Genomic DNA, 27,951 nt, shown 5'->3' on the forward strand with positions numbered 1-27,951 from the left:
ATCTATACATGTATGGCGCATGGTAGGGGACTGATTGCAGAGAAAAGTAGTTTTATCATTTTGGTTTTCAACATGCTCGGCGTCCGGGGGACGCCAGGCAATTCCCGCCTATCTGATTATTATGCCCCTAAATCGTCGCCTATCAGCCTAGTTACCATTTTCCCTCCCTCCCCGCACATCACAGGGCGCTGTGACGTGCGCCTTCCTACCTCTCCTCCCGGCGCATTCGCAAAGTGCGGCTCTTATAGACCGCGCTTTGTTTCCTCCCGGCCGGGTTTGTACAGTGAGGAAAAATAGTATTTATTCAGCCATCAATTGTGCAAGTTCTCCCACTTATAAAGATGAGAGCGGCCTGTAATTGACATCATAGGTCGACCTCAACTATGAGAGACAAAATGAGAAAACAAATCCTGAAAATCACATCGTCTGATTGGGAAAGAATTTTCTTTCAAATTTTGGTAGGAAAATAATTATTTGGTCAATTACAAAAGTTCATCTCAATATATTATATATCCTTTGTTGGCAATGACAGAGGTCAAATGTTTTCTGTAAGTCTTCACAAGGTTGGCACACACTGTTGCTGGTATGTTGGCCCATTCCTCCATGCAGATCTCCTCTAGAGCAGTGATGTTTTGGGACTGTCGCTGGGCAGCACAGACTTTCAGCTCCCTCCAAAGGTTTTCTATAGGGTTTAGATCTGGAGACTGGCTAGGCCACTCCAGGACCTTGAAACTTGAAATGCTTCTTACGAAGCCACTCCTTCGTTGTCCTGGTGGTGTGCTTGGGATCACTGTCATGCTGAAAGACCCATCCATGTTTAATCTTCAATGCCCTTGCTGATGGAAGGAGGTTTGCACTCAAAATCTTACGATACATGGCCCAATTCATTCTTTCATGTACACGGATCAGTCGGTATGTAGGTGTGGTGTTCTTTGGATGCAAATCAGCATTATTTCTCCTCCAAACATGACGAGTTGTGTTTCTACCAAAAAGTTCTACTTTGGTTTCATCTGACCATATGACATTCTCCCAATACTCTTCTCGATCATCCAAATGCTCTCTAGCAAACTTCAGAAGGGCCCGGACATGTAATGGCTTAAGCAGGAGGACACGTCTGGCACAGCAGGATCTGAGTCCCTGGCGGCGTAGTGTGTTACTGATGGTAACCTGTGTAACTTTGGTCTCAGCTCTCTGCAGGTCATTCACTAGGTCACCCCGTGTGGTTCTGGGATTTTTGCTCACCGTTCTTGAGATCATTTTGACCCCACGGGGTGAGATCTTGTGTAGAGCCCCAGATCGAGGGATTTCTTCACACCAAGCTGCTTGCCTGTTGCAAATTCAGTCTTCCCAGCCTGGTGCAGGGCTACAATTTTGTTTCTGGTGTCCTTCGACAGCTCTTTGGTCTTCACTATAGTGGAGTTTGGAGTGTGACTGTTTGAGGTTGCGGACAGGTGTCTTTTATACTGCTAAGTTCAAACAGGTGCCAGCACTACGGATAATGAGTGGAGAACAGAGGAGCCTCTTAAAGAAGAAGTTACAGGTCTGTGAGAGCCAGAAATCTTGCTTGTTTGTAATTGACCAAATACTTAGTTTCCACTAAAATTTGAAAATAATTTCTTTCCAAATCAGACGATGTGATTTTCAGGATTTGTTTTCTCATTTTGTCTCTCATAGTTGAGGTCTACCTATGATGTCAATTACAGGCCTCTCTCATCTTTTTAAGTGGCAGAACTTGCACAATTCGTGGCTGACTAAATACTTTTTTTCTCCACTGTATGAGCACAGTGCCGCAAAAACCTTCTTGTTATACGCCGAGAATCATTGGAGCGGAAGTCACTGTGCAATAGAGCACTGCGGCACTGTGCTCATACAAACCCGGCCAGGAAGAAACAAAGCGCGCTCTGTAAGAGCCGCGCTTTGCGCATTCGTCGGGGGGTGAGGAAGGAAAGCGCACGTCATGGCGCCCTGTGATGTGCAGGGAGAGAGGGAAAATGGTAACTAGGCGGCGATTTAGGGGAATAATAATCAGATAGGCGGGCATTGCTTGGCATCCCCCGGACGCCGAGCCTGTTGAAAACCAAAATGATAAAACTACTTTTCTCTGCAATCAGACCTTTACCATGCGCCATACATGTATAGATTTACATTTCTATACCCTGTATGCCCATAGTAGCGGTTTGATAACTCCCAGGGGGGTGACAGATTCCCTTTAAGTCACTTTCTTGGGGTATTTGCTGATTTATTGTGTCAAATTCATGCAAATCGTTGATGAATTTTGTTCAAAGCCAAAAATGAGAAAATGCATCAAAAACGCTACATGTGCACTAAACCTTAAGGAGTAAAGTGAATGGGTGTAACTACAACATTGCTAAGTATTGAGTAATAGACACATTCAGTTTCATTTCTTCCATCAGCCATGGCGTCTGCTGATCTGAGAGACGAGCTGCTCTGCTCCATCTGTCTGAGCACTTATACAGATCCTGTAATGCTGAGATGTGGACACAACTTCTGCCGGATGTGTATAGATCAGGCGCTGGATACACAGGACGAGTCTGGAGTTTATTCCTGTCCTGAATGCAGAGAAGAGTTTCAGGAGCGGCCGGCACTGATGAGGAACATAGCTCTGCGTAATGTCGCAGAACGTTTCCTGATTACTCAGCAAGAACAAGAGGAGATCACCGGGATCTGCTGCACTTACTGTGTGGACTCTCCTGTACCTGCTGTTAGATCCTGTCTACACTGTGAGGCTTCTCTGTGTGATAAACACCTGAGGTCTCACAGCAAATCACCAGAACACGTCTTATCTGATCCCAGCACTTCTCTGGAGAAAAGGAAATGTTCTGTCCATAAGAAGATCCTGGAATATTACTGCGCTGAGGACGCGGCTTGTATCTGTGTCTATTGTTCAGCAGGAGAACATCGGGGACATCAGGTGGAGATGCTGGATGAGGCCTCTGAGAAGGAGAACTTGAGTAATATTCTGCAGAAACTGACGACAAAGAGAAAGGAGACTGAGGAAAGAGTCCGGAGTCTGGAGGAGAGCAGGAGAAAAGCTCCAGAAAAAGCAGCTGGAGAAGCCGAGAGAGTCACTGCCCTGTGTACAGACATCAGGAGACGGGTGGACGACCTGGAGAAGAAGGTCCTGAGTGAGATCTCCAGGCAGGAAAAGGAAGAGTCACTGTCACTGTCTGCTCGGATCCATCAGCTGGAGATAAAGAAGGACGAGCTGTCCAGGAAGATGAGACACATTGAGGAGCTGTGTAACATGACGGATCCACTGACTGTCTTACAGGAACCAGACACCGGTGACTTGTGTGATCCTGAGGAGGAGGGAGGTGATGAGGACACAGGGGGACATGATAAACAGCCCCATGATGGAGATGACCTGGATGTGGCTGTGATCTCACACACATTATGTGACGTAATATCAGGTATAAGGAGCGGGATCTATGTGGAGGGTCCTGCAGACATATTACTAGATGTAAACACAGCTGGTAATAATCTCCTTATATCAGACGACCTGAAAACTGCAACCGGAACACGAGAGAAGCAGAAACGTCCAGAAACAGCAGAGAGGTTCCAGAATAATCAGGTGATGAGCAGGAGGGGATTTACCTCAGGACGACATTACTGGGATGTGGAGAGCAGTAGATCAGGAGTGTGGAGGGTGGGGATGTGTTATCCCAGTATAGACAGGAGGGGGCAGCAGTCACTGATTGGAGATAATAACAAGTCCTGGGGTTTGTGGAGATGTAATAATCAGTATTCAGTGAAACATGACGGTAAAGAGATCCGGTTACCTGACAAGATCTCCAGTAATAGATTCAGGATATGTCTGGATTATGGGGCCGGGCAGCTGTCCTTTTATGAGCTGTGTGACCCCATCAGACACTTACACACCTTCACTGCCACCTTCACCGAGCCTCTTCATCCTGCAATGTGTATATTTTGGCTAAAGATTGATGAGTGCTACATACACACCTTATTGAAGATTAGATCTTAAAAGAAATCTATCATGAGAAAGTGAAGTTTTTATATTAAACATTTTTCTAATTTTTTACACATTGTCTAAATACAAAAAAACAGGGTTTACACTTTGGCCGTTGAACCTCGGTGAGGCTGACGCTTCCTGTTCTGCAGAAATCACATCTTAGCAGTCATTAAAATCCTCACAGATAGGACTATAATAAAGGTAACAGTCAATACAGGATTCATGTTTGAGAATAGGTGATGGACAGCTCTAGACTTCTCTGCACAATGACCTCTGCACAGGGCACAGAGCGCGATCACAATGCTCTCCTATAAAAGTCAATTCATCACCTCTAGACCACAATTTCCAGTATCCAATATGCATTAATATTGCGTTTTAATTAGCAGTAAATTATAGGCTAAAATGATACATTCCCTTTAAATAATAACACAACAATCAACTGATAAATACATCGAATTTCATTTAGAAAAGGGTTTTCTTGCAGGAGTATTTTCTATTATAATAACAACACTAATTTATATTAATTGGTTTAATTTTGGTGGTATTGATTTCGCTATATTAAAAAAAATGCCAAAAAATAAGAAACAGCTATTTAATTCACAATATACACATTGATGCTACAGGTGGAATTTCACTTAAAATTACTATATTGGGTTTTTTGCTTTTTTTTTTGCACATTTTCCACTTAAATACTTGGTTTTGGTTGACGACGGCTTTTACAGCTGCCGCAGGTGTTGTCGCACAGCTTTGCTGGTGATTTGAGAGTCTCCAATACCTGAGCACCAGGGTCCAGGACCCCAGAATGACTGTAACTTCCGCACCCCCTGCAGATACACCTCTGCTTATAATATCTAATGTAACAGTCTACAGTATGTGTAATAAACAGATATTTTCTTGTATATTGTTTTTTCTCGTGTGTGTCCAATCATATACTCTCTGATAATTACAAATTGAAAGAGCACTCGAGACTTATGATGTCAGTCATGCCACAAAGTCCAGCTATTTCTTGAAGCTACCCCACTCAGATGACGACTCAGGGTAGATAGCTTAAAGGGGTATTCCCATCTCCAAGATCCTATCCCAATATGTAGTAGGTGTAGTAATAATAATAATATTATCAAATCCTTCAAATTAGAAATTTAGTATAGTTCTCCTGATAAGCTATGTCGCTTACCTCATTACTTCAGTTTTGCAAAACCAGACATTTTTTTTTTCAAGACAAGCAGAACCCTTTTTCAAATGTTATACAACCCCTTTAAAGAAGACCTGTCACTTGCCATAAATGTGTGTTTTTCTTACCTGGTGTAAGGCTGTGTGCCCACGTAGCGTTTTTCAAGCGTATATGCTGCGGAATTTCCGCAGCGTAAATGCTTGAAAAACGCATGTATATCCGCACCCCATGGTCCCCAATGGCATTCCGCAATGTCAATGCCCATGCTGCGGATTTTTCCGCAGCGTATATGTTGCGGTCAAAAATCCGCAGCATGTTCATTAATTTTGCGGAAGCGCTGCGGAATCAATGTGCGGATGGTACCCAAGTCTGGATGAGAGGAGACTCTCATCCAGACCTGGGTACCAAAGAACCTGTTAAAAAAAGAATAAAATAAAGTTTATACTTATCTTCTGATGTTTTCCCTCCGTCGCGCTGTTGTCTGAAGGACTTGCCACGTCATTGAGTCATGTGACCCACCACATGACTCAATGACGTCACCGCAGGTCCTGCACACAACAGCGTGAGCCGCTCAAGCCTCCGGACGGGGCAGAGAATGCATCAGAAGGTGAGTATAAAGTTTATTTTTTTATTTTTTACCATTCTGAACAAGTTGTCAAGCACTTTTCCAAGTGATGCTTGGAGAAGTGCTTGATAACCCGCATGCGGAAATGCATGCAAAGACGCCTCACAAACGCTTCTACCTGGCGGGAAAACTGCATGTAATATCCGCATGCGATTTTCCCGCCAGGGAGAAGCGTAAAAAATATGCTTCAGGTCCGCAACGTGGGCACATAGCCTGAATGCCGCTGTTCTCCTGAATCCGGTGATGTTTTTCTTTTCTTTCTATGCCTCTCCCCTTCTTCTCTGTATATAAATCGAAGTTTTTTTTAGCCAAATGCTCGCAATCTTCAAGAATACACCCACACAGAAGAAAATGAAAGACCACACCCACTTGGATAAAAATATTAGATTTATATGCAGGCAAAAGGAGGCCATATCTCAGGAATGGAGAGGCGCAGGAACGTAAGAGAAACATCGCCGGATTCAGGAGAACAGCGGCATTTACGCCAGGTAAGAATTACACCTTTAGGGCCAATAACAACCTATTAGGGCTTGTCACGTTATCATACTAAGGGCTCTGCTCATGGCTGTCAGTAGCATTTTGTGTATTATTTATTATGCTAGTGCCATCATATTCCGCAGCACTTTACAGACATCGTCATCACTTATAATCTAAGTTCCCTATCAGTATGTCTTTGGAGTGTGGGAGGAAACCAGAGAACCTGGAGGAAACCCATGGAAACACGGGAGAACATACAAACCCCTTGCAGATGTTCTCCATGGTTGGATTTGAACCCAGGACCCCAGAGCTGCAAAGCAACAGTGCTAACCACTGAGCCAACTTGTTCCCCTTTAACAAAACACAAGCAAATGTTGTCAAAGAACCATGGCTGATCGAAGCGCCTGCAGATTCTGCTCCTTGAGATATTGCTGTAAATCCTTGTCCTTCTGGGACTCGCGCTCAGCCTGCTGGTAGAAGTCCTCCAGTCTCTTGGAGACTCTGCTCTTGGATCCTTCCTGCTTTTGCTGGTGTCTTCTCTGGTCCTGGAGAGCAGCTTCTTGTTGCCTTTGTTGTGTAATCACCTGTTTCTGGAGAAGATCCTGGAAGAAAAATTACATTGGGAAAATATATCAGAGAAATGTTTAAAACTGAAATTCCACAAATTATGAATAATTCAGGGGAAATTACAAATTCTTAGTAATGCATTAGATAGGCAATTATCTAATGACAACTAATCCCACACTCGTCATATATTCTCACCTTATACTTCTCATCTTTCTCCTGCTGCTTATTGACCATCTCCAGATCTAGACTCTCTCGCTGCTTCCGAAGGTCCCTCCAGAACTGGACTTTCTGATCCTCCCTCTTCCATTCCTTTCTCAAGTCTTCATCTTTCTTGCGGCTCCTCTCTTCAGCCGTGGCTCTGCGGGATTCTGCTTGCTGAACCTCCAATCCCTCCTGGTCTTGTCTCTTCTCCAAGTCAAGCAAGATTCTTTGCTGTGAACGAAGCCTGAAACAATAATGTGATCAGTTATCTTATACATAGCAGCAGTATTATAGGAGTTATATTCTTGTACATAGGGGGCAGTATTATAGTAGTTATATTCTTGTACATAGGGGGCAGCATTATAGTAGTTATATTCTTGTACATAGGGGGCAGTATTATAGTAGTTATATTCTTGTACATAGGGGCAGTATTATAGTAGTTATATTCTTGTACATACGGGCAGTATTATAGTAGTTATATTCTTGTACATAGGAGCAGTATTATAGGAGTTATATTCCTGTACATAGGGGCAGTATTATAGTAGTTATATTCTTGTACATAGGGGGCAGTATTATAGTAGTTATATTCTTGTACATAGGGGCAGTATTATAGCAGTCATATTCTTGTACATAGGAGCAGTATTATAGTAGTTATATTCTTGTACATAGGGAGCAGTATTATAGTAGTTATATTCTTGTACATAGGGGCAGTATTATAGTAGTTATATTCTTGTACATAGGAGCAGTATTATAGTAGTGATATTCTTGTATATAGGGGGCAGTATTATAGTAGTTATATTCTTGTACATAGGGGGCAGTATTATAGTAGTTATATTCTTGTACATAGGAGCAGTATTATAGTAGTTATATTCTTGTACATAGGAGCAGTATTATAGTAGTTATATTCTTGTACATAGGGGGCAGTATTATAGTAGTTATATTCTTGTACATAGGGGCAGTATTATAGCAGTTATATTCTTGTACATAGGGCACAGTATTATAGTAGTTATATTCTTGTACACAGGGGCAGTATTATAGTAGTTATATTCCTGTACATAGGGGCAGTATTATAGTAGTTGTATTCTTGTACATAGGGGACAGTATTATAGTAGTTATATTCCTGTACATAGGGACAGTATTATAGTAGTTATATTCTTGTACATAGGGGCAGTATTATAGTAGTTATATTCTTGTACATAGGGGGCAGTATTATAGTAGTTATATTCTTGTACATAGGGGCAGTATTATAGTAGTTATATTCTTGTACATAGGGGGCAGTATTATAGTAGTTATATTCTTGTACATAGGGGGCAGTATTATAGTAGTTATATTCTTGTACATAGGGGGCAGTATTATAGTAGTTATATTCTTGTACATAGGGGGCAGTATTATAGTAGTTATATTCTTGTACATAGGGGCAGTATTATAGTAGTTATATTCTTGTACATAGGGGGCAGAATTATAGCAGTTATATTCTTGTACATAGGGGCAGTATTATAGCAGTTATATTCTTGTACATAGGAGCAGTATTATAGTAGTTGTAATCTTGTACATGGGGGCAGTATTATAGTAGTTATATTCTTGTACATAGGAGCAGTATTATAGTAGTTATATTCTTGTACATAGGGGGCAGTATTATATAGATGTATTTTTGTATATGAAAGGCAGTATTACAGCAATTTGAGAATCCATAACATTGACAGAATTGATTGTAATCACTGATATACAAAGTCTATACCGTCTGTTATCCTGAAGCATGAGTTCTCTCTGTTCCAGTTCCCGCATCCTCTCGCCCTTCCTCCTCTGTCTTTCCTCCACTCGCGTCCTCTGTAGTTCTGCTGTTTCCTCTTCCTTTTGTTCTCTCAGCTCCTGATTTCTCCTGAATTTAGCTTCATAATTCTGGAGAAATAAAACACATTCAGTGTTGAGATTTAAAGGTTTGGGGGTGAACCCCAACCTAAAGCTCAACCCCCTATTTCTCACACAACAAAAGGGTCAAAGAATGCTTAGATTTGTGTTGTTTGCAGGTTTCTAGAATTTAAAAGGGTTGTCCACTAATAATAATAAATAATAATCTTTTTATTTATATAGCGCCAACATATTCCTCAGCGCTTTACAATTCAGACAATTTACAGACATTATGGGCACTGTCCCCATTGGGGCTCACGATCTAAGTTCCCTATCAGTACGTCTTTGGAGTGTTGGAGGAAACCGGAGAACCTGGAGGAAACCCCCGCAAACACAGGGAGAACATACAAACTCCTTGCAGATGTTGTCCTTGGTGGGATTTGAACCCAGGACCCCAGCGCTGCAAGGCAGCAGTGCCCACTACTTTTACATTGATGGCCTATCCATGGCATAGATCATCAATGTCTGATCGGTGGGGGTGCGGCACCCGGCACCCCAGCCGATCAGCTGTTCCCGGTGTCGGCAGTGGCTGTAAGTGCTCAGTGGCGGAGCTACACAGCGCAGCTCCATCAACTCTATAGTGGCCGCTGCGGGGTGTGGAACATCCAACCCTTATTTAAATCATTAGGGGGGATGGGATGTGCAGTACCCGGCCGCGGCCACTATTCCGTCGAGGGAGCTGTGCAGCACAATGTGCAGCAAAATTAAAGGTTTATGATGACAATATCTGACTACAGAGGGTTTGTTTGTAGTCTGTAACCGTGTTAAGTAGCAGTAAGGGTAGTTCTAAAACATAAGTTTTAATCAAACAATTATAAATGGAACACTTAATAAAAACATTTAGACCTGTGGGGTCAATAGAGCAGTACAATAGTGTTTAAAGAAGATGTGTAATCATCAATAACATCCACACTTGTACTGTTGTATACACAGCAGGATGAAGATGAAAGCTTGTGGAGATATATCCTTATCCCGAATATCACTGGTATGGACCACAAAACAAGAGCCAAAGGGCACTAATTATCAATCATCAATATGCATAAAATTATGAGAGGCAAAATGAGTCTATTAAGCACTCCATCAATACTCCAAAAATGACATATGCACATCAGATGATAGATAAATGTATAGAAAACATATATAGATAATGTGTTAGGTAAGGTACGCATAGGGAATCACCCCAATGGTGAATGAAAAACACAAAACAGAATGTCCTCACCCGTCGTTGAATTCTCAAGGAGTGACTTCAGGGAGGGAAACAATCATCAGTGGTGAAAACGGAGCACGGCGGCACGTCAGTGAAGGCATCTGGTTCTGCCCCTATTACATCCTAAAGAGGGGATACTGCACTGCCCTGTTGCCCCTTTGCTCCCGCCCTGACAAGGGCAGTCCACAGCTACCACTATGATAAACAGCCCCTCCACTTGCCCTTTAAAAATGCCTTTCATGCATCCCATCCGGCAGAACCAGATGCCTTCACTGATGGGCCGCCGTGCTCCGTTTGTATTGTGGTCTATACTAGTGATATTCGGGTCAAGGATACATTTACTAGGGGGTCTTGAGACTTTTGGGTATCCCTACCCTTTGCTGTATTTTAGTCTGTACCAGTGGCAACACATAGGGCTATATAGAGAAGAGTATAGTCATAAGTGGCTGTAAGTGAAGGTGATGGAGGAAAAAGCTGATGAAGGAACCCATGTTTATCGTCCTATAGGTGACTCTGTCTTCGGTAAACCTGTCACCTTAACTTACTAGTTTTAGAGGGTTAGAACGTGGTCTCCGATCAAGAATCACAGACTCCATAGTCCTGCGATCTTCTTTCATTGCCCTTTCAATACGCATCAAAGTTTCCTGGAGATGAGTCACGTTGCCGAGTCTTGATAATGAGGGTTTATATGATGAATCCATTGTACCACCATCTATGAGATTTAAAAAAAATTAAAACCCTTTATATAGTCGATATTTCATATTTAGGGTACTATTATAGCATAAAAAAAGATTTTCTCATTCAATGCCTCCATGACGTACCCTGGAGGACCTAGCACGTCCAAGCATTAGATGGACAACTCACTGATTTCAATAAGCAGTGTGTAATACTTTACTTCCCCAGTGGGGGTGCTGCAGGAAAACGGAACATTAGCTGTTGATTTCCTGCACAGATGATCAACAGCGCTCTTAGCAGTAGACACCCTGTCATCAACTTATTTTAAGAGAACCATTCTTAACAAAATGCAGAGAACCTGTTTTTAACCTTTTAACCTAAACAATTTTGGCCTTGAGGACGGAAATGAACTTTTTATTATTTTATCATTCGTTCCGGTGGTCATAATTGTTTTCCTTGTTAGATGTAGAAGTCTCCGTCTCAGGCTTTGTTTTTAATTTGAAGACATTGGAATAACAAAAAGTGTAATAGGGTTTTACCTGCGTACAAAAGGGGAGACCAAAGGCAATGGTACTCACCTGGTGTGGTTGTGTACCCACAACCACCAAAAGGCTCAAAGCTGTTGCAGACCCACAGTTTGGAGAGAAACTAAATGGAATAAAAGGGTTAATTCTGCGCTGCCGGTATAGAAGGATAAAGAGAAGAAAAATGTCCAGAAATGCGGTTTTAATAGTCAACGCATTTCGAAGTTTCAAACTTCTTCATCAGGACAAAACCACAGTCTGTTGGTTTGTCCTGATGAAGGAGTTTGAAACTTTGAAACGCGTTGACTATTAAAGCCGAATCCCTCGACATTTTGCTCCTCTTTATCGTTCCATACCGGCAGTGCAGAATTAACCCTTTTATTCCATTTAGGCTTTGTTTTTTTGCAAAAAAGTAAAAATTATTTTATTGCGTCATACATCGATGATGTTCTATATTTAGTGTACAGATTGCTACATAAAAGAGGAAGGGATATCAGCATATCCACTGGTAAAATATTTCATCTTTATTGCAAAAATATTAAAAAGGTGACCCCATAGGGAGAAAAAAAAATCTGACGCGTTTCTGGCATTGAGAACGTCCTTAGTCTTAAATTAATATTCAGTGCTCCCCACGCCCACTGTACTAATACCGGGATGGGGGATATTAGTACAGAATTGGAGGACATTACCCCTATAACAGTGTTAGCAGCAGACCCCCTCCCCCATAACAGGGCATCATGACCACATTTTTTGTTTAATTTTTTTTTCAAATATTCCTCCTCTAAAACCCAGGTGCGTTTTATGGTCCGGTGCGTCTTATAGTCCGAAAAATACGATAAACAGAAAATATAAGCATAAAGCCAATATACAGATCAACCTATCAGTTTTAGTAAAATGACACAAATTATTTTAAGTCTGTCTCATGATTGTGACTAACTAGGACTAAAAACGCATCAGTTTTTTCTCCCTATGGGATCACCTTTTGAATATTTTTGCAATAAAAATTGAATATTTTACCAGTGAAAAACACATCATTATAATCTCCCGTACCCCATGTACAGACTGTTACGAATAGTGAGGATACCAAATAAATGTATAATTTTTTTGTAATTTATTATAATTTTTTTAGTAATACTTTTTATTTTTTACAGTTATTTTACATATTGTTTTAAGTATCTCTCGTTGTATAGCACAATCAATGCTGATTGCGGTAAACAAAGGCCTGAATGTTGGAGATCAGAGTTTTCGCTGATCTTTGCTGGTGGGCCGTATTCTTCAGCTATAGGACCATTGACCAGTCAATCACTTACTACCTGCTGCTCAGGAAGAAAAACTACATCATTAAAGGGGTTTTCCCATGAACGAAAGTTCATTTTAATCAATAGATTTTGGAACATAATTTCCACAATTGGATGTGTTTAAATAAAATGTTCCTGTGCTGAGATAACCTTAGAAATGTGTCCCTGCTTCTCACCCAAAACAAGTTAAAGTTGGACAAACTTGACAAGTTTTGGCATCTAATGTGAATGGGGACCTTCTAACAGATGATGTTGGATAAAGTAGGGTTTGATCAGCTAGAATTCAGATGGTGTACGTCCCACAGTTACCTTCTCTTCTCCTATTATAAGACGTGTCCGTAGGGTTGATGTGGTTTTCCGTCTGAGTGTCTCTAGTACGGAGGAGAGGTTCCTTCTGAAATACAAAGGATCACCAAGGAAGAAACATCAGCCACCAATCAGCAACAATTCCTTGATTCCTAAAAACACCAATGTGATAGTACACCGATAGTTGGGTCATGTGGTCAACTGACGGCTTAAACATACATGTCTACTTATCTGGTGGCCTCCCTGGTCCCGTATGTTCTTCCTCTGGAGTTTGAGTTTTTGCTTGACAGGTTCTTCATCTTTTTTGGGAGCCTTGTCCTTTTGGGTAAATTTTTCTTTAGTTGTCGTGATCCGGTTGATGTGGTTAAGTGAATTCCTGAGGGCCACCCATAACTCGTTGGGTACATGACACTTTTGGCAAACACCAGTATCGGGACCACAATAGTGACATGTATGAGACCCCGGGACAACAGATTTCTCTTCTGCCTGACACTCTAGGTGATTATCAGTAGTGCCCATAAAGGGGAAACTGGTGCAGGTCTCTATCAGCTTCTTTCGAGTTTCTGGAGGAATATACAGCTCCAAGGTGATGCGGTCACCTAAAGTCTGAGGGATCCATATGGCCAAGCCAGGAGGAACTTGCTTAGTCTTTCCATTCCAGAAAGTCACTAGGACCCCAGTGCTGTCAAAAGCTAATAAAGAATAGATATCAACACATGGTATCCGAGAGGCATTAGATCAAATGTATGATTTTTTGGAGCTGCTCCTTTTTTTTTGCATCAACACATGGTATATCGACTTGTGGATAAGTAATATAATGTACATACACAGTGACCAGCAGAATAATGAGTGCAGCTCTGGAGTATAATACAGGAGGTAACTCAGGATCAGTACAGGATCAGTAATGTAATGTATGTACACAGTGACTGCACCAGCAGAATAGTGAGCGCAGCTCTGGAGTATAATACAGGATGTAACTCAGGATCAGTACAGGATCAGTAATGTAATGTATGTACATAGTGACTGCACCAGCAGAATAGTGAGCGCAGCTCTGGGGTATAATACAGGATGTAACTCGGGATCAGTAATGTAATGTATGTACACAGTGACTGCACCAGCAGAATAGTGAGTGCAGCTCTGGAGTATAATACAGGATATAACTCAGGATCAGTAATGTAATCTATGTACACAGTGACTGCACCAGCAGAATAGTGAGTGCAGCTCTGGAGTATAATACAGGATGTAACTCAGGATCAGTACAGGATCAGTAATGTAATGTATGTACACAGTGACTGCACCAGCAGAATAGTGAGTGCAGCTCTGGAGTATAATACAGGATGTAACTCAGGATCAGTACAAGATCAGTAATGTAATGTATGTACACAGTGACTGCACCAGCAGAATAGTGAGTGCAGCTCTGGGGTATAATACAGGATGTAACTCAGGATCAGTACAGGATCAGTAATGTAATGTATGTACACAGTGACTGCACCAGCAGAATAGTGAGTGCAGCTCTGGGGTATAATACAGGATATAACTCAGGATCAGTAATGTAATGTATGTACACAGTGACTGCACCAGCAGAATAGTGAGTGCAGCTCTGGGGTATAATACAGGATGTAACTCAGGATCAGAAATGTAATGTATGTACACAGTAACTGCACCAGAAGAATAGTGAGTGCAGCTCTGGAGTATAATACAGGATGTAACTCAGGATCAGTAATCTAATGTATGTACACAGTGACTGCACCAGCAGAATAGTGAGCGCAGCTCTGGAGTATAATACAGGATGTAACTCAGGATCAGTACAGGATCAGTAATGTAATGTATGTACATAGTGACTGCACCAGCAGAATAGTGAGCGCAGCTCTGGGGTATAATACAGGATGTAACTCGGGATCAGTAATGTAATGTATGTACACAGTGACTGCACCAGCAGAATAGTGAGTGCAGCTCTGGAGTATAATACATTACATTACTGATCCTGAGTTATATCCTGTATGTACACAGTGACTGCACCAGCAGAATAGTGAGAGCAGCTCTGGGGTATAATACAGGATGTAACTCAGGATCAGTACAGGATCAGTAATGTAATGTATGTACACAGTGACTGCACCAGCAGAATAGTGAGTGCAGCTCTGGGGTATAATACAGGATATAACTCAGGATCAGTAATGTAATGTATGTACACAGTGACTGCACCAGCAGAATAGTGAGTGCAGCTCTGGGGTATAATACAGGATGTAACTCAGGATCAGTAATGTAATGTATGTACACAGTGACTGCACCAGCAGAATAGTGAGCGCAGCTCTGGAGTATAATACAGGATGTAACTCAGGATCAGTACAGGATCAGTAATGTAATGTATGTACATAGTGACTGCACCAGCAGAATAGTGAGCGCAGCTCTGGGGTATAATACAGGATGTAACTCGAGATCAGTAATGTAATGTATGTACACAGTGACTGCACCAGCAGAATAGTGAGTGCAGCTCTGGAGTATAATACAGGATGTAACTCAGGATCAGTACAAGATCAGTAATGTAATGTATGTACACAGTGACTGCACCAGCAGAATAGTGAGTGCAGCTCTGGGGTATAATACAGGATGTAACTCAGGATCAGTACAGGATCAGTAATGTAATGTATGTACACAGTGACTGCACCAGCAGAATAGTGAGTGCAGCTCTGGGGTATAATACAGGATATAACTCAGGATCAGTAATGTAATGTATGTACACAGTGACTGCATAAGCAGAATAGTGAGTGCAGCTCTGGGGTATAATACAGGATGTAACTCAGGATCAGTAATGTAATGTATGTACACAGTAACTGCACCAGAAGAATAGTGAGTGCAGCTCTGGAGTATAATACAGGATGTAACTCAGGATCAGTAATGTAATGTATGTACACAGTGACTGCACCAGCAGAATAGTGAGCGCAGCTCTGGAGTATAATACAGGATGTAACTCAGGATCAGTACAGGATCAGTAATGTAATGTATGTACATAGTGACTGCACCAGCAGAATAGTGAGCGCAGCTCTGGGGTATAATACAGGATGTAACTCGGGATCAGTAATGTAATGTATGTACACAGTGACTGCACCAGCAGAATAGTGAGTGCAGCTCTGGAGTATAATACATTACATTTCTGATCCTGAGTTATATCCTGTATGTACACAGTGACTGCACCAGCAGAATAGTGAGTGCAGCTCTGGGGTATAATACAGGATGTAACTCAGGATCAGTACAGGATCAGTAATGTAATGTATGTACACAGTGACTGCACCAGCAGAATAGTGAGTGCAGCTCTGGAGTATAATACAGGATGTAACTCAGGATCAGTACAAGATCAGTAATGTAATGTATGTACACAGTGACTGCACCAGCAGAATAGTGAGTGCAGCTCTGGAGTATAATACAGGATATAACTCAGGATCAGTAATGTAATGTATGTACACAGTGACTGCACCAGCAGAATAGTGAGTGCAGCTCTGGGGTATAATACAGGATGTAACTCAGGATCAGTAATGTAATGTATGTACACAGTGACTGCACCAGCAGAATAGTGAGTGCAGCTCTGGGGTATAATACAGGATGTAACTCAGGATCAGTAATATAATGTATGTACACAGTGACTGCACCAGCAGAATAGTGAGTGCAGCTCTGGGGTATAATACAGGATGTAACTCTTCCAGATATTTTAGACAGGTTCATGAAATGCGCCTTTTTTAAAAGTCTCAAAAATATGAAACAACTTTACTACAGTCCTGCTGGATAGATTTTATGTACGCCAGTTATTTTTAGCTCAATTTTTGCGACATTTTGGGAAACATGTGCCTTTTTCCCCTAAGTAGATGCAAAACCAGTTAAAGACAGAAAAAAAAAACAATATTTGGCGCAAAAAAGACAGAAACCACAAGTCAAAAAACAAAAGTGACTTTAAATAAAACACAAATGATGACTCGGGGCTCTAGATGTTTAAATAGGCATTCAAATGTGAAAATTTCGTTTTTTAGAATGTTGAAGACTAAATTATTTCATTTTTAGATTGACATTCTGCCATACAATCATACCTAATCCACGAGCTCGGGTTTCTTTTCCTTGCAGAACAGTACCAGGTCCATAGTTCTCCATTTTAGCATCTACCGGTGCTAGGACATGGTCTCCTGGAGACAGTGGTCTCCACCTTGCATCTTCATAGTGGATGATGTCACAAACTGGTGTCTCCTGCATGCGGAACTGACTTTTACCCTTTAAGGAGCGACATTTCTCAAACTCCACAAGGAATCGATCACTGGAGCCCTGAAGTCGTGATGAAGTGAGACATAATCGTTGACTTAGTAGACAACCCAGAGGAGATTGGGAATTCTGCAACATGTTCACATATAAGGTGTAACTGCTACTCACCTCCACCTCGCGGGCAATGTGCCCTATGTAATATAGTCCATCAGTGTCCCTGCGGGCCAATACCCTGGCCCCTCTAAACAAACTCAGTACTTCCGGTGCTAATTGCACGGGGCTTACAGTCGATGGAAGTTCTTTAGGATGGACACAGCAGTTGATTGGTTCCAGCCTGAGAAACATTAAATCAAAGGGAAATATCGAACCCAAACCCAACATTGGTTCCTTCAGTTTTTGGAATTGTGATGCTAGATGATAACTAATGCTTTCCATGGATTGCATTGATTTACACAAGTTACTATCAATGGTGAAGTTTGACCTTTTTTACTTCCTCAGCATAACACGTAGATGCCATTTCACTGCCTGCAGACCCTATTAAGATACCTCAGTAACAAAAAAAAAATCAGTGTAAAGTCTTAGGCTATGTGCCCACGTAGCAGATTTGATGCAGAGCGTTTTTGCCTCTCTCTGGCAGAAAAAAACGTATGCAGATTTACATGCGTTTTTTCTGCTAGAGAGAAGTGTTTTTTCAGCGTTTTCGCAAGCGTTTTTTCAAGCAGTTTTCCAAGCGATTTTGAGCATCACTTGGAAAAGTGCTTGACAAGTTGGTCACACAATATAAATCCATGCAACCGGCATGGATTTATATTGTGTGACCAGCTTATTCTGCTTTAAATGCAGCATCTATAGTAAAAAAAAAAAGAGAATTAAAACGTTAAAAATAAAAAAAAAAACTGTATACTCACCTCTCCGGTCTCCTCCAGTCTCCTCCCGGCGGCGATCCTGCGATCCTCTCTCTTCGGCATCCCGCGGTGTACTGTCAGGAACTGTGGTGACTCCATTTAGTCAGCTGATGGTCACACGACCATCACCTGACCGCTGACTTCAGCGGTCGCGTGACCATCAGGTAACTAAATGATGTCACCTCAGGTCCTGACAGTACACCGCGGGATGCCAAGGAGAGAGGACGTGGGCAGGAGCAGACCGGGGGCCGCCGAGAGGTGAATATACAGGTTTTGTTTATTTTTAACTTTATTTCTTTTTTTCACCTCGTGGTAGCCGGGATGAAGAGAAGTTGTAGTCTCCTCTTCATCCTGGGTACCACACGCACAGCAATTACGCTGCAAATTCACGGCCATTGACTTTAATTGAAACGCAGCAAATCCACATATACCTGCGGGTTTGCTGGGTTTCAATGTTCCTCAATGGCCGCGAATTTGCAGAGTAATCGCGGTAGAAATGGTCATGCTGCGTTTTGCAACGCAATGCGAATTCGGCGCACAAATTAGAGCATCATGTGCACAGCACATCCGAATTCACATTGCTTTGCATGGAAGACTGTTTTACAAGCGTGTTCGCTGCGTTTTCGCAGCCATAAAAATGCTGCAAAAACGCTACGTGGGCACATGGCCTAAGACAGCATGCTGTGAGAGGGAGGGATGAGCCGATGTAGAGGGACATCACTGTATTATACACAACACTTAAAATGTACAAAAGCATGGAAGAAAAGGTACTACATTTATAGGGGTCAAGCAAAGGGCTCAATATGGCCAAATGTAGGATTTTGGAAATCATAGGCACAAACACTGCTCATCTTTATTCACTGTTACTACTCCTTGAGAAAGATATGTTATAAAATGCATATGAATCTAGAATACTACACGGGTATCAGCAGGGTATAAATGTCATGGGAGTGATACTTACTGAGGTTCAGAGGAAACAACTGTAGAGAAAGAGCAGGAAGACGAAGAAGATGATGACGGACAATAATGACTGGGTCTCTGATGACCATTAATTCTGATCTGAAAACATGGGATTTATATAATTTATAATAGAGAGTATAAAGGATCTGTCAGCTCCCCAGTCCAGCTCAGGTCACACTGGCCGTTCTTTATTACCTACCATATTTGAAGATCCCAGGGGCTTCAGATTAATCGATCGGAAGGCTCCTTCTCTCGTCCAGTCATTCGGCTCCTCCCGCAGGTACACCACATTTACAGAGCAGGCATTATCATCTCTGGCGAGAAGGTTGTACATGTTCTGCAGAACTCGGGGTGGTAGGGTGTCCATTACTAAGTACACCGTCTGACATGATGGGTCCTCGAAAGCTGCAGCCAAAGCTTCAGAAGGGTCAGCACCAGAATCACAGGTAAGAGTCCGGATCCATGAAATGGCCTGATTGGCGGTATCTGGGGTCCACGTCACCGTGCGGTCACACCACTTATGGACCTAACAGGAAGTAGTTTAGATATGTTTAAATACTTGCCTGTGCCCCAGTGGTGCCCGCGTTGGATCAATGACTATATTACACAGGTTGTCTCATAAATAGTGTTGAGCATTCCGATACTGTAATATCGGGTATCGGCTGATATTCGCGGTATCGGAATTCCGATACTTAATTCCGATACTTTTACAATATCGAATACCGGAATCGGAAGTTCCCATAATGCCTGCGCTCTGCAGTGTCTGTGAAGGATGACAAGTTGGATGGCAGCGCGATCCAGCCTGTCATCAGAATGCCATCCCAGCGGGGGAGAATTCTCCTGATTGTTTAAAAGCCGGCGCGCGGTAAAAAGCCGCCGGCTTTTAAACAATCACACAGCCCCATACTGCTTCCCCGCAGCCTCCCACCCCGATCCTCCGCTCCCCTCGCCACCTCACATCCCGATCGTAAATTAGGACCGGGCGGGGAGCGCAGCACCAAGGAGCGAAGGACCCGGGCGGGGAAGCCGGCAGTGAAAAGACTTCACCGCCGGCTTTCCCGTTCTGTGCTGCGCTTTCCCGCCGGTTATTTCAAATGAACAGCTGCGGTATCAGGTGATGTTGATCAGCTGTTCATTTGAAGTAGCCGCGGTACCCTCAGAGGGTTCATGTGAGTTCATGCTTGACTGCATGAACTCACATGAACTTTCCCACGGCCGCACAGGTCAGCCTCACCTCCCAGACCCGTCATGAATGGTGTGTGTGCGGGTGTGTGTGCGGGTGTGTGTGCGGGGTGTGTGTGCGGGGTGTGTGTGCGATGTTTGTGCGGGTGTGCGCGGTGTCTGTGCGTGCAGGCAGACATAGGCCGATGTGACACTACTACTCCCATCGGCCTATGTCTAGCCCCCGTCCACTCCTGCCAGCAGGATCAGCTTGATGGGAGCAGTAGTTCCCATCAGCCTGATCCTGCTATTTAAATTGCCCTACTGTGTCCCCAATAAATGTTAAATACATGTCATTGGTGGCCAGTGGTTACCTACAATAAATTAGTTCATACATTACCTGTCCCCGCCGATCGCCACCTAAAATAAAGTAAAAAATAAAAAACTACACCTATACTCACCTAGACACCTAATTCCCCGAAGCCATCGATCTCCTGTAATAAAATATAAAATAATAAACCACAACCTTATCCTTACCCCTCCGTAGCAGTCCACGAGTGTCCCACGAAGATCTCCAGTTCAGAGCAGCCACATAGAATGTGACCGCTCTAAACCGCTGCCGCCGCTAGAATGACGGGGCCGTAAGGGTTCACCGGAGTTCAGGCAGCGCTGCTCCGGTTAGCTCCTTTATGGCCCTGCTGTATCGTGAGAAATTCCCACGGTACAGCAGTGCCGTAAAGGAGGTCTCCGGAGCTGCGCTGACTGAATGCACTCCGGTGACCTCAGTCAGTGGCTCCCGCTGCTGGGAGCGGACGTGTTCCCGGCAGTGTGAGCTTACAGCAGCCATGCACAGCTGTCACCATCTCCAGATGTGACAGCTGTGCATGGGAGATCAGCGCAGGAACGTGGACAGGTAACTATTATTTTTAGTAAACTAAGAATTAAATAAAATGGTGTGTTTTATTTCAAATAAATTATTTTTTTCTGGGTGTAGTGTGTTTTTTCTTTTTAACACTTTGTAGGTTAGTAATGGGGGTGTCTTATAGACGCCCATCATTACTAACCTGGGCTTCATGGCAGCTGGCGCTGACATGAACCCCACCACTATTACCCCCTGCCACCGCACCAGGGCAGCGTGGAAGAGCGAGGCTAAGTGCCAGAATTGGCGCATCCTATGGATGCGCCATTTCTGGGGCGGCTGACGGCTGGTGTTTCTAGCCTGGGAGGGAGCCATTATTCATGGCACCCTTCCTGGGCTATTAATATCAGCCCCCAGCTGTCTGCCTAGCCTTTGCTAGCTATTAAAATAGGGGGGACCCCACGTCATTTTTTTTGGGGGGGTCCCCCATTTTAATAGCTAGTAAAGACTAGGTATTCAGCTGGGGGCTGATATTAGTAGCCTGGGAAGCTCCGTGGGTTTTACCCCCTTCCCAGGCTTCAAACATCTGCCCCAGCCGTCTGCTTAACCTCCGCTAGAGACTAAAATTATGGGGGATCCCACGCCATTTTTTTAAAAAATAAATCCTTTATTTTAACACTAAATGACATTTGAGGAGTTAATAAAGATGCAGTCCCTAAATTATTATTTATTTTTTAATTAATTTTTCCCAAAACTTTTGACGTGGGCTTCGCCATATTTTTGTATGCCAGCCAGGTACAGCATCCAGCTTCTATGAACGCGCCATTTTCCGGGGCGGCTGCGGACTGCAATTTTCAGCGGGGGGGGGGGGGGGCAGAAAGCTTGGGCCTCCCTGCGCTGCAGATTCCATCCCCCAGCTGCCTAGTTGTACCTGACTGGACACAAATATAGTGCGAAGCCCCACGTCAATTTTTTTTTAATTATTTCAGGAAATTCATGAAATAATTAAAAAAAAATTATGTGGGGCTTCGCCCTATATTTGTGTCCAGTCAGGTGCAGCAGGCAGGGACGGGCTGCCCCCAACCACCAGCTGCCTATTTGTACCTAGCCGGACACAACAATATAGGGAAGCCCTTTTTTTCTAAATTATTCCATGAATTTCATGAAATAATTAAAAAAAAAAATACGTGGGGCTTCGCCCTATTTTTGTGTCCAGCCAGGTACAACAAGGCAGCTGGGGGCTGGAATCCGCAGCGCAGGGAGGCCCAAGCTTTCTGGGCCCCACCCGCTGCAAATTGCAGTCCGCAGCCGCCCCGGAAAATGGCGCGTTCATAGAAGCGCCATCTTCTGGCGCTGTACCCAACTCATCCAGGGCCCTGGTGCGGTGGCTCACTGGGCAATAAAGGGGTTAAGGCCAGCTTGGCATTATCAGCTGGCCCTAAGCCCGAAATTCATGGGGTCACGCCAATATTAGACATGACCACCATGAATTTCTAGTAAAGTATTTAAAAAAACACAACACCCAGAATAAAGTCCTTTAATTGAAATAAACACACAATTCTTTATTGTTCTAAATTAAACCATACTTACCATCACGCCCATTCCAGCTGAAGCCAACGATCTCCTGCAATAAAAGTAAAATAATAAAGCAACCTCATCCTTACCTTTCCATGGCTCCCACGACAGCTTCAGCTCTGCTACATCGAGATGACAGGCTGGACCGCAGCAGAACGCTGCCATCCAGCCTGTCATCCCGCAGACACTGAGAAGCGCAGGCATACTTCCACTCCTCAGTGTCTGGCTGTGACGGCATAAAGATGAGCCGAGGTCATGTCCAATGAACTCAGCTCACCTCATGCACGTCACTGACAGCGTGGGAAAATTCTCCTGCACTCAGCACTTCAGTGTGAGAATTTTCCCACGCTGTCAGTGACGTGCATGAGGTGAGCTGAGTTCATTGGACATGACCTCACCTCATGTATGTCACTGACAGCGTGGGAGAATTCTCACGCTGAAGCGCTGAGTGCAGGAGAATTTTCCCACGCTGTCAGTGACGTGCATGAGGTGAGCTGAGTTCATTGGACATGAACTCGGCTCATCTGGATGACGTCACAGAGAGACACTGAGGAGCGCAAGCATGCCTGCGCTTCTCAGTGTCTGCGGGATGACAGGCTGGATGGCAGCGTTCTGCTGCGGTCCAGCCTGTCATCTGGATGTAGCAGAACTGAAGCTGTCATGGGAACCATGGAAAGGTAAGGATGAGGTTGCTTTATTATTTTTCTTTTATTGCAGGAGATCGTTGGCTTCAGCTGGAATGGGCGTGATGGTAAGTATGGTTTAATTTAGAACAATAAAGAATTGTGTGTTTATTTCAATTAAAGGACTTTATTCTGGGTGTTTGTGTTTTTCTTTAACTTTGACTATGGGGTTAGTAATGGGGGTGTCTTATAGACGCCTCTCCATTACTAACCTGGGCTTGATGTCAGCTGGCATTATAAGCTGACATCAACCCCAGCCCTATTACCCCACTGCCACCGCTACAGGGCAGTGGGAAGAGCGAGGCAGAGTGCCAGAATTGGCGCATCCTATGGATGCGCCAATTCTGGGGCGGCTGACGGCTGGTGTTTCTATCCTGGGAGGGGGCCAATATTCATGGCACCCTTCCTGGGCTATTAAAATCAGCCCCCAGCTGTCTGCCTAGCCTTTGCTAGCTATTAAATTAGGGGGGACCCCACGTTATTTTTTTTGGGGGGGTCCCCCATTTTAATAGCTAGTAAAGGCTAGGTATTCAGCTGGGGGCTGATATTAGTTGCATGGGAAGCTCCGTGGGTATTACCCCCTTCCCAGGCTTCAAACATCTGCCCCAGCCGTCTGCTTAACCTCCGCTAGAGCCTAAAATTAAGGGGAACCCCACGCCAATTTTTTTTTAAATAAATCCTTTATTTTAACACTAAATGACAAGTACAGTAATCAACACTGTCACTGTACTTCTTATATATGTGACTGAGATGTGTCTATCTATCTAATCTATGTGTGATTCTCTATTCTTTCTATTCTAAATTGTCGGGTACCGCTGCTGAATTGCCAGCCGGCTTTTTTAAAGAGACAGTGCACGAAAACACTATTATTTTTTTAAATAAATCCTTTACACTAAATGACAAGTACAGTAAGCAACACTGTCACTGTACTTCTTATATATGTGACTGACATGGTTCTATCTACCTAATCTATGTGTGAAGCTCTATTCTTTCTGTTGTAAATTGTCGGGTACCGGTGAATGCCGCTGATGAATTGCCGGCTTTTCATGTCATTCTACATTATTCTTAGTTGTTTTACTTCATGTAGAATTAACCTACAAGGAAAGAAAGGGTTTATTTTCATTCCGATATTTGTGTCCCATTGACTTGCATTGGTTTCCGGTATCGGAATTGGCGATATCCGATACTTTTTGGGTATCGGCCCGATCCAATCCGATACGATATTTCCTGATATCGGAAGGTATCGCTCAACACTACTCATAAACAATATTTATCACCTACCCCACAGGGTATATGATAAATGTACGATCGCTGGGGCTACGGCTGCTGAGACTCTCACTGATCCTGAGGACAAAAGTCCCCTATTTGAATGGAGCTGCAGTGATCATGTGCGACCACCACACCTGTAGACAGTGAATGGTGTAATGGTCACACATGGTCATTACCACTCCTTTCACACAGGGGACTTTGAATCCTCCGTTATCATGATTTGTTGGGGTCCTAACGGTCTGTCCCCCACAGATCACACAATAGTCAACCACTTTAAGATTTTACAAAGTTGCACATATGAGGTACACTCTTGATCATCCAATGGATCTGATTTAAGGATAAAGACGACTTGAAGGTGTTGTCCTGGACTTTCATACTGATGACTTATCTTTAGCATGGTTCTTTAATCTCAGATAGGTGGGGGTCCGAAACCTGTCTTCCTCATTAAACAGTTGTTTTCAGCTTCCGTATCGGAACTTGATGTAAACAAATAGAGAACAGGAACGCCACAGCTCCGTAAACTGTGTAAGGGCTGTTTTTGGCTACTCCATTCACTTTGAGGACCTGAACTTCAGTACCCAAAATGACTTCTATATAGTGTATGGAGTATCGAGCTGAGCTGTTCCAGCTCTGTACACTGCTTACATCCAGCCAGATGCTCATTACAGCTGATCGGTTGAGGTGTGGGGTCCATCCCCACCGATATGGTACTCATGACATATCCTAAGGATCGACCTTTGATATCAGAGTCCTGGACAATCAATTTAAAGGGGGTATTCTTAAGTTTGGGATAGGGGATAACTTCCCGATTGCACAGGGTTTGACTACTGAGCCCAGCACCGATCCCGAGAACCATGGCTCTTGTGAATGGAGCAATGGTCGATCATGCACTTTGCGGCTCAATTCCTTCTTAATGGGATCATCTGAGATAGTCAAAGCACTTGGCTGGTCTTCGGCACTCCCATTAAGTATGAATGGAGTGGAGGTGCAGATGTTCAATCACCGCTCTATTCACACGGGGCTCTTCAGAACCCCAATCCTAAGCATCGGTAAGGGTCCCAGCAGTCGGACCCCCAGCGATTGAGAAGTTATCCCCTGAGAATATCACTTTAAGGAATTATATCAGGGATGGGCATGGTCTCGTACCTCCTCAGAGAAGTAGATGACATTGAATGATGACGCTCTCCAGCCAGTGACCAAGTTATAGAGTGCCTTGGAGACATAATCCTTCAGAAGATTCAATTTCACGGGGTCTCCATCCAATGTACCCACCGCGAATGTCACAGCTCCAAGCAGGTTCTCAGGACACCGGGAGCAGAAGCAGCTGGGATGGTGGAGACTGGACATGTCTCATGTGTGTGTCTTCTGATGTGAGCACATAAGGTCACATCACATAACGCCGATGATCCAAGCCGGTCTCTAAGAACGTAAGGAAAACAGCAACGTACAAACCCTTGAGATAAGCAGCACTTAGTGAATAAAGCAGTGCTCCCATCCATGTTTTATTTGGACGCCGTCTCCTGGATACACGATACAGGATAAGCAAGTCTGCATAAGTCATAGGTCACCCTCCAGAGGTGGAAAAGAAACTGCAAGCCCTAGTCATTGTCCAACCATGGAGCATCATACATCACCCCAATATTAAATTATTTATTTTATGTACTTTTATGTGGCATGACACTTTTCTATTATTTGGACATCAAGAGTGCCATCAAGGGTGGCTCTGCACTCCATTATACCCCTCATTTAACCTCCTGTCAGAGGTCCCTCGAATTGGCTTCTCATCTCTTTGCCGTCATCCGGGCTGTCAAGTGTCATATACCCACAGAAGACCAATACGGGCCCTCTGCAACCAACCAGTCATCATATACAGGCCTCAGGGACCACACCTGGTGAAGGAGCAGCATCACAACCAGTGTGGCTCTCCAGACTCTGGTGGATCGCCATGATGAGTACTGTCCCTACCATATCACTGCCACCTACCGATACCACGTCATCCTCTCCCTGCCCGGTGACACATTCGTGTAATCCTGATAATTGAAAAGTACCCATCGAACACATAAGACCCTTTTCTATGGGCCATAACATTAAGCTCTATGTAAAAGTTCATGGCACGAGATCCAACATGGTCTACCGTTCATCTCAATAGCCAATGCGTAATGTTAGATTTCTTCTGTTCTGCAGGGGAAATGTGTGGCCAAACAGAAATTCCCATAACACTAATGGGGGTTCCATGACTGGGCCCACTGTAACAGCTTGTGTGTGTGTGTGTGTGTGGGGGGGGTTCCATTATTTGGGCACCACTCCTCTCAGGCTCCTCACAGTGGGACACACAGGTATAATTTCTAGGACTACTTAACCTGGGGGCAACCATCTCAGCTACCTACTGGAAGACGTGACCTCCTGGTTAGCCACCTGTGTTTGGTGGCTAACCAGGATAAGGTCTACCGGAACCATTTCAGCTACCCACTGGAAGAACTGACCTCCTGGTTAGTCACCTGTGTTTGGTGGCTAACCAAAATTAGGACTACCAGACCTGGGGCAACCATCTCAGCTGTCTACTGGAAGATGTGACCTCCTGGTCAGTCACCTGTGTTTGGTCCTCCGACTAGAGGATGTCTTACACTTCTAGGACACTGTTCATCAGGTAGGGGGGGACTGCAACCAATGCCGGCCATGTTGATCCTATGAAGACCCCTCCCCCGTAAGGTTCAGACCCGATGCCGGGGGTCTGAGGAGTTATGTGAGAAGCCCCGAGAGGAGCAACAATCCGAATAACGTAAAAGTACCATAAAAAAATACAAATCTCCCACCCAAAATGATCGATTCATCCATAAAACACGCAGACCTGCCTGGTCCTGTGGAGGGCGACCCTCTAGGGCTCTTGGGCGTCATATTTATCATATAGCTTAAAGTGACCCCTCTTTCTCTATTAAATCCCTCATGTCATGTGACACAATGGGCATCCAAAACTAGACCCTGTGGTCGCATCAAGACCCCAGAGACCCCAATACACAGCGCTTCGCACAGTATACCACAGTATACCAGTATGCAGCAGTCACACTAACCTGCTCAGAGCTCTGTCCTCCGGGCGCTAGGACCCCGGACCTGTGCTATGTGTACTACGCTCTGTTTACACAGAAACTATGACAACGGGATATACCACTCTTATTTATAGGGGAGCACTACCGTCTAAAAAGCACAGTCTAATATTCATTTTCGGCGCAGAATCCTTACATAAAATCCACAATATCCATCTACTAATCAGCCAGCACTAAGATTGTCAGTCATTAGATCAATACTTAATCAAGATAGGTCATTTTTGTTCTACCAATGTAACGCGCGCG

General features: G+C 43.8%; 2 protein-coding genes across 2 annotated transcripts; one reads left to right on the forward strand and one right to left on the reverse strand.

Moving 5' to 3' along the window:
- Positions 1 to 2,391: 2,391 nt before the first annotated feature.
- LOC141164650 (E3 ubiquitin/ISG15 ligase TRIM25-like) lies at positions 2,392 to 4,890 on the forward strand. The gene has a single exon (XM_073650131.1). The coding sequence runs from the start codon at positions 2,417 to 2,419 to the stop codon at positions 4,001 to 4,003; it is 1,587 nt and encodes a 528-aa protein (XP_073506232.1). The 5' UTR covers positions 2,392 to 2,416; the 3' UTR covers positions 4,004 to 4,890.
- A 198-nt stretch (positions 4,891 to 5,088) lies between these two features.
- On the reverse strand, positions 5,089 to 27,765 carry LOC141164645 (uncharacterized). Its single transcript, XM_073650127.1, has 12 exons — positions 27,673 to 27,765; positions 25,751 to 26,023; positions 19,257 to 19,583; positions 19,059 to 19,156; positions 17,361 to 17,526; positions 17,027 to 17,255; positions 13,170 to 13,642; positions 12,954 to 13,038; positions 10,693 to 10,859; positions 8,771 to 8,931; positions 7,027 to 7,276; positions 5,089 to 6,866 (listed from the first exon to the last, which is right to left on the reverse strand). The coding sequence occupies exons 2-12, from the start codon at positions 25,949 to 25,951 to the stop codon at positions 6,642 to 6,644; spliced, it is 2,382 nt and encodes a 793-aa protein (XP_073506228.1). The 5' UTR covers positions 25,952 to 26,023; positions 27,673 to 27,765; the 3' UTR covers positions 5,089 to 6,641.
- Between the last annotated feature and the right edge of the window lie 186 nt (positions 27,766 to 27,951).

This window comes from Phyllobates terribilis, unplaced genomic scaffold, assembly GCF_046119375.1.
Source record: "Phyllobates terribilis strain yellow unplaced genomic scaffold, ASM4611937v1 Scaffold_10__3_contigs__length_209671492, whole genome shotgun sequence".
Lineage (NCBI taxonomy): Eukaryota > Metazoa > Chordata > Amphibia > Anura > Dendrobatidae > Phyllobates > Phyllobates terribilis.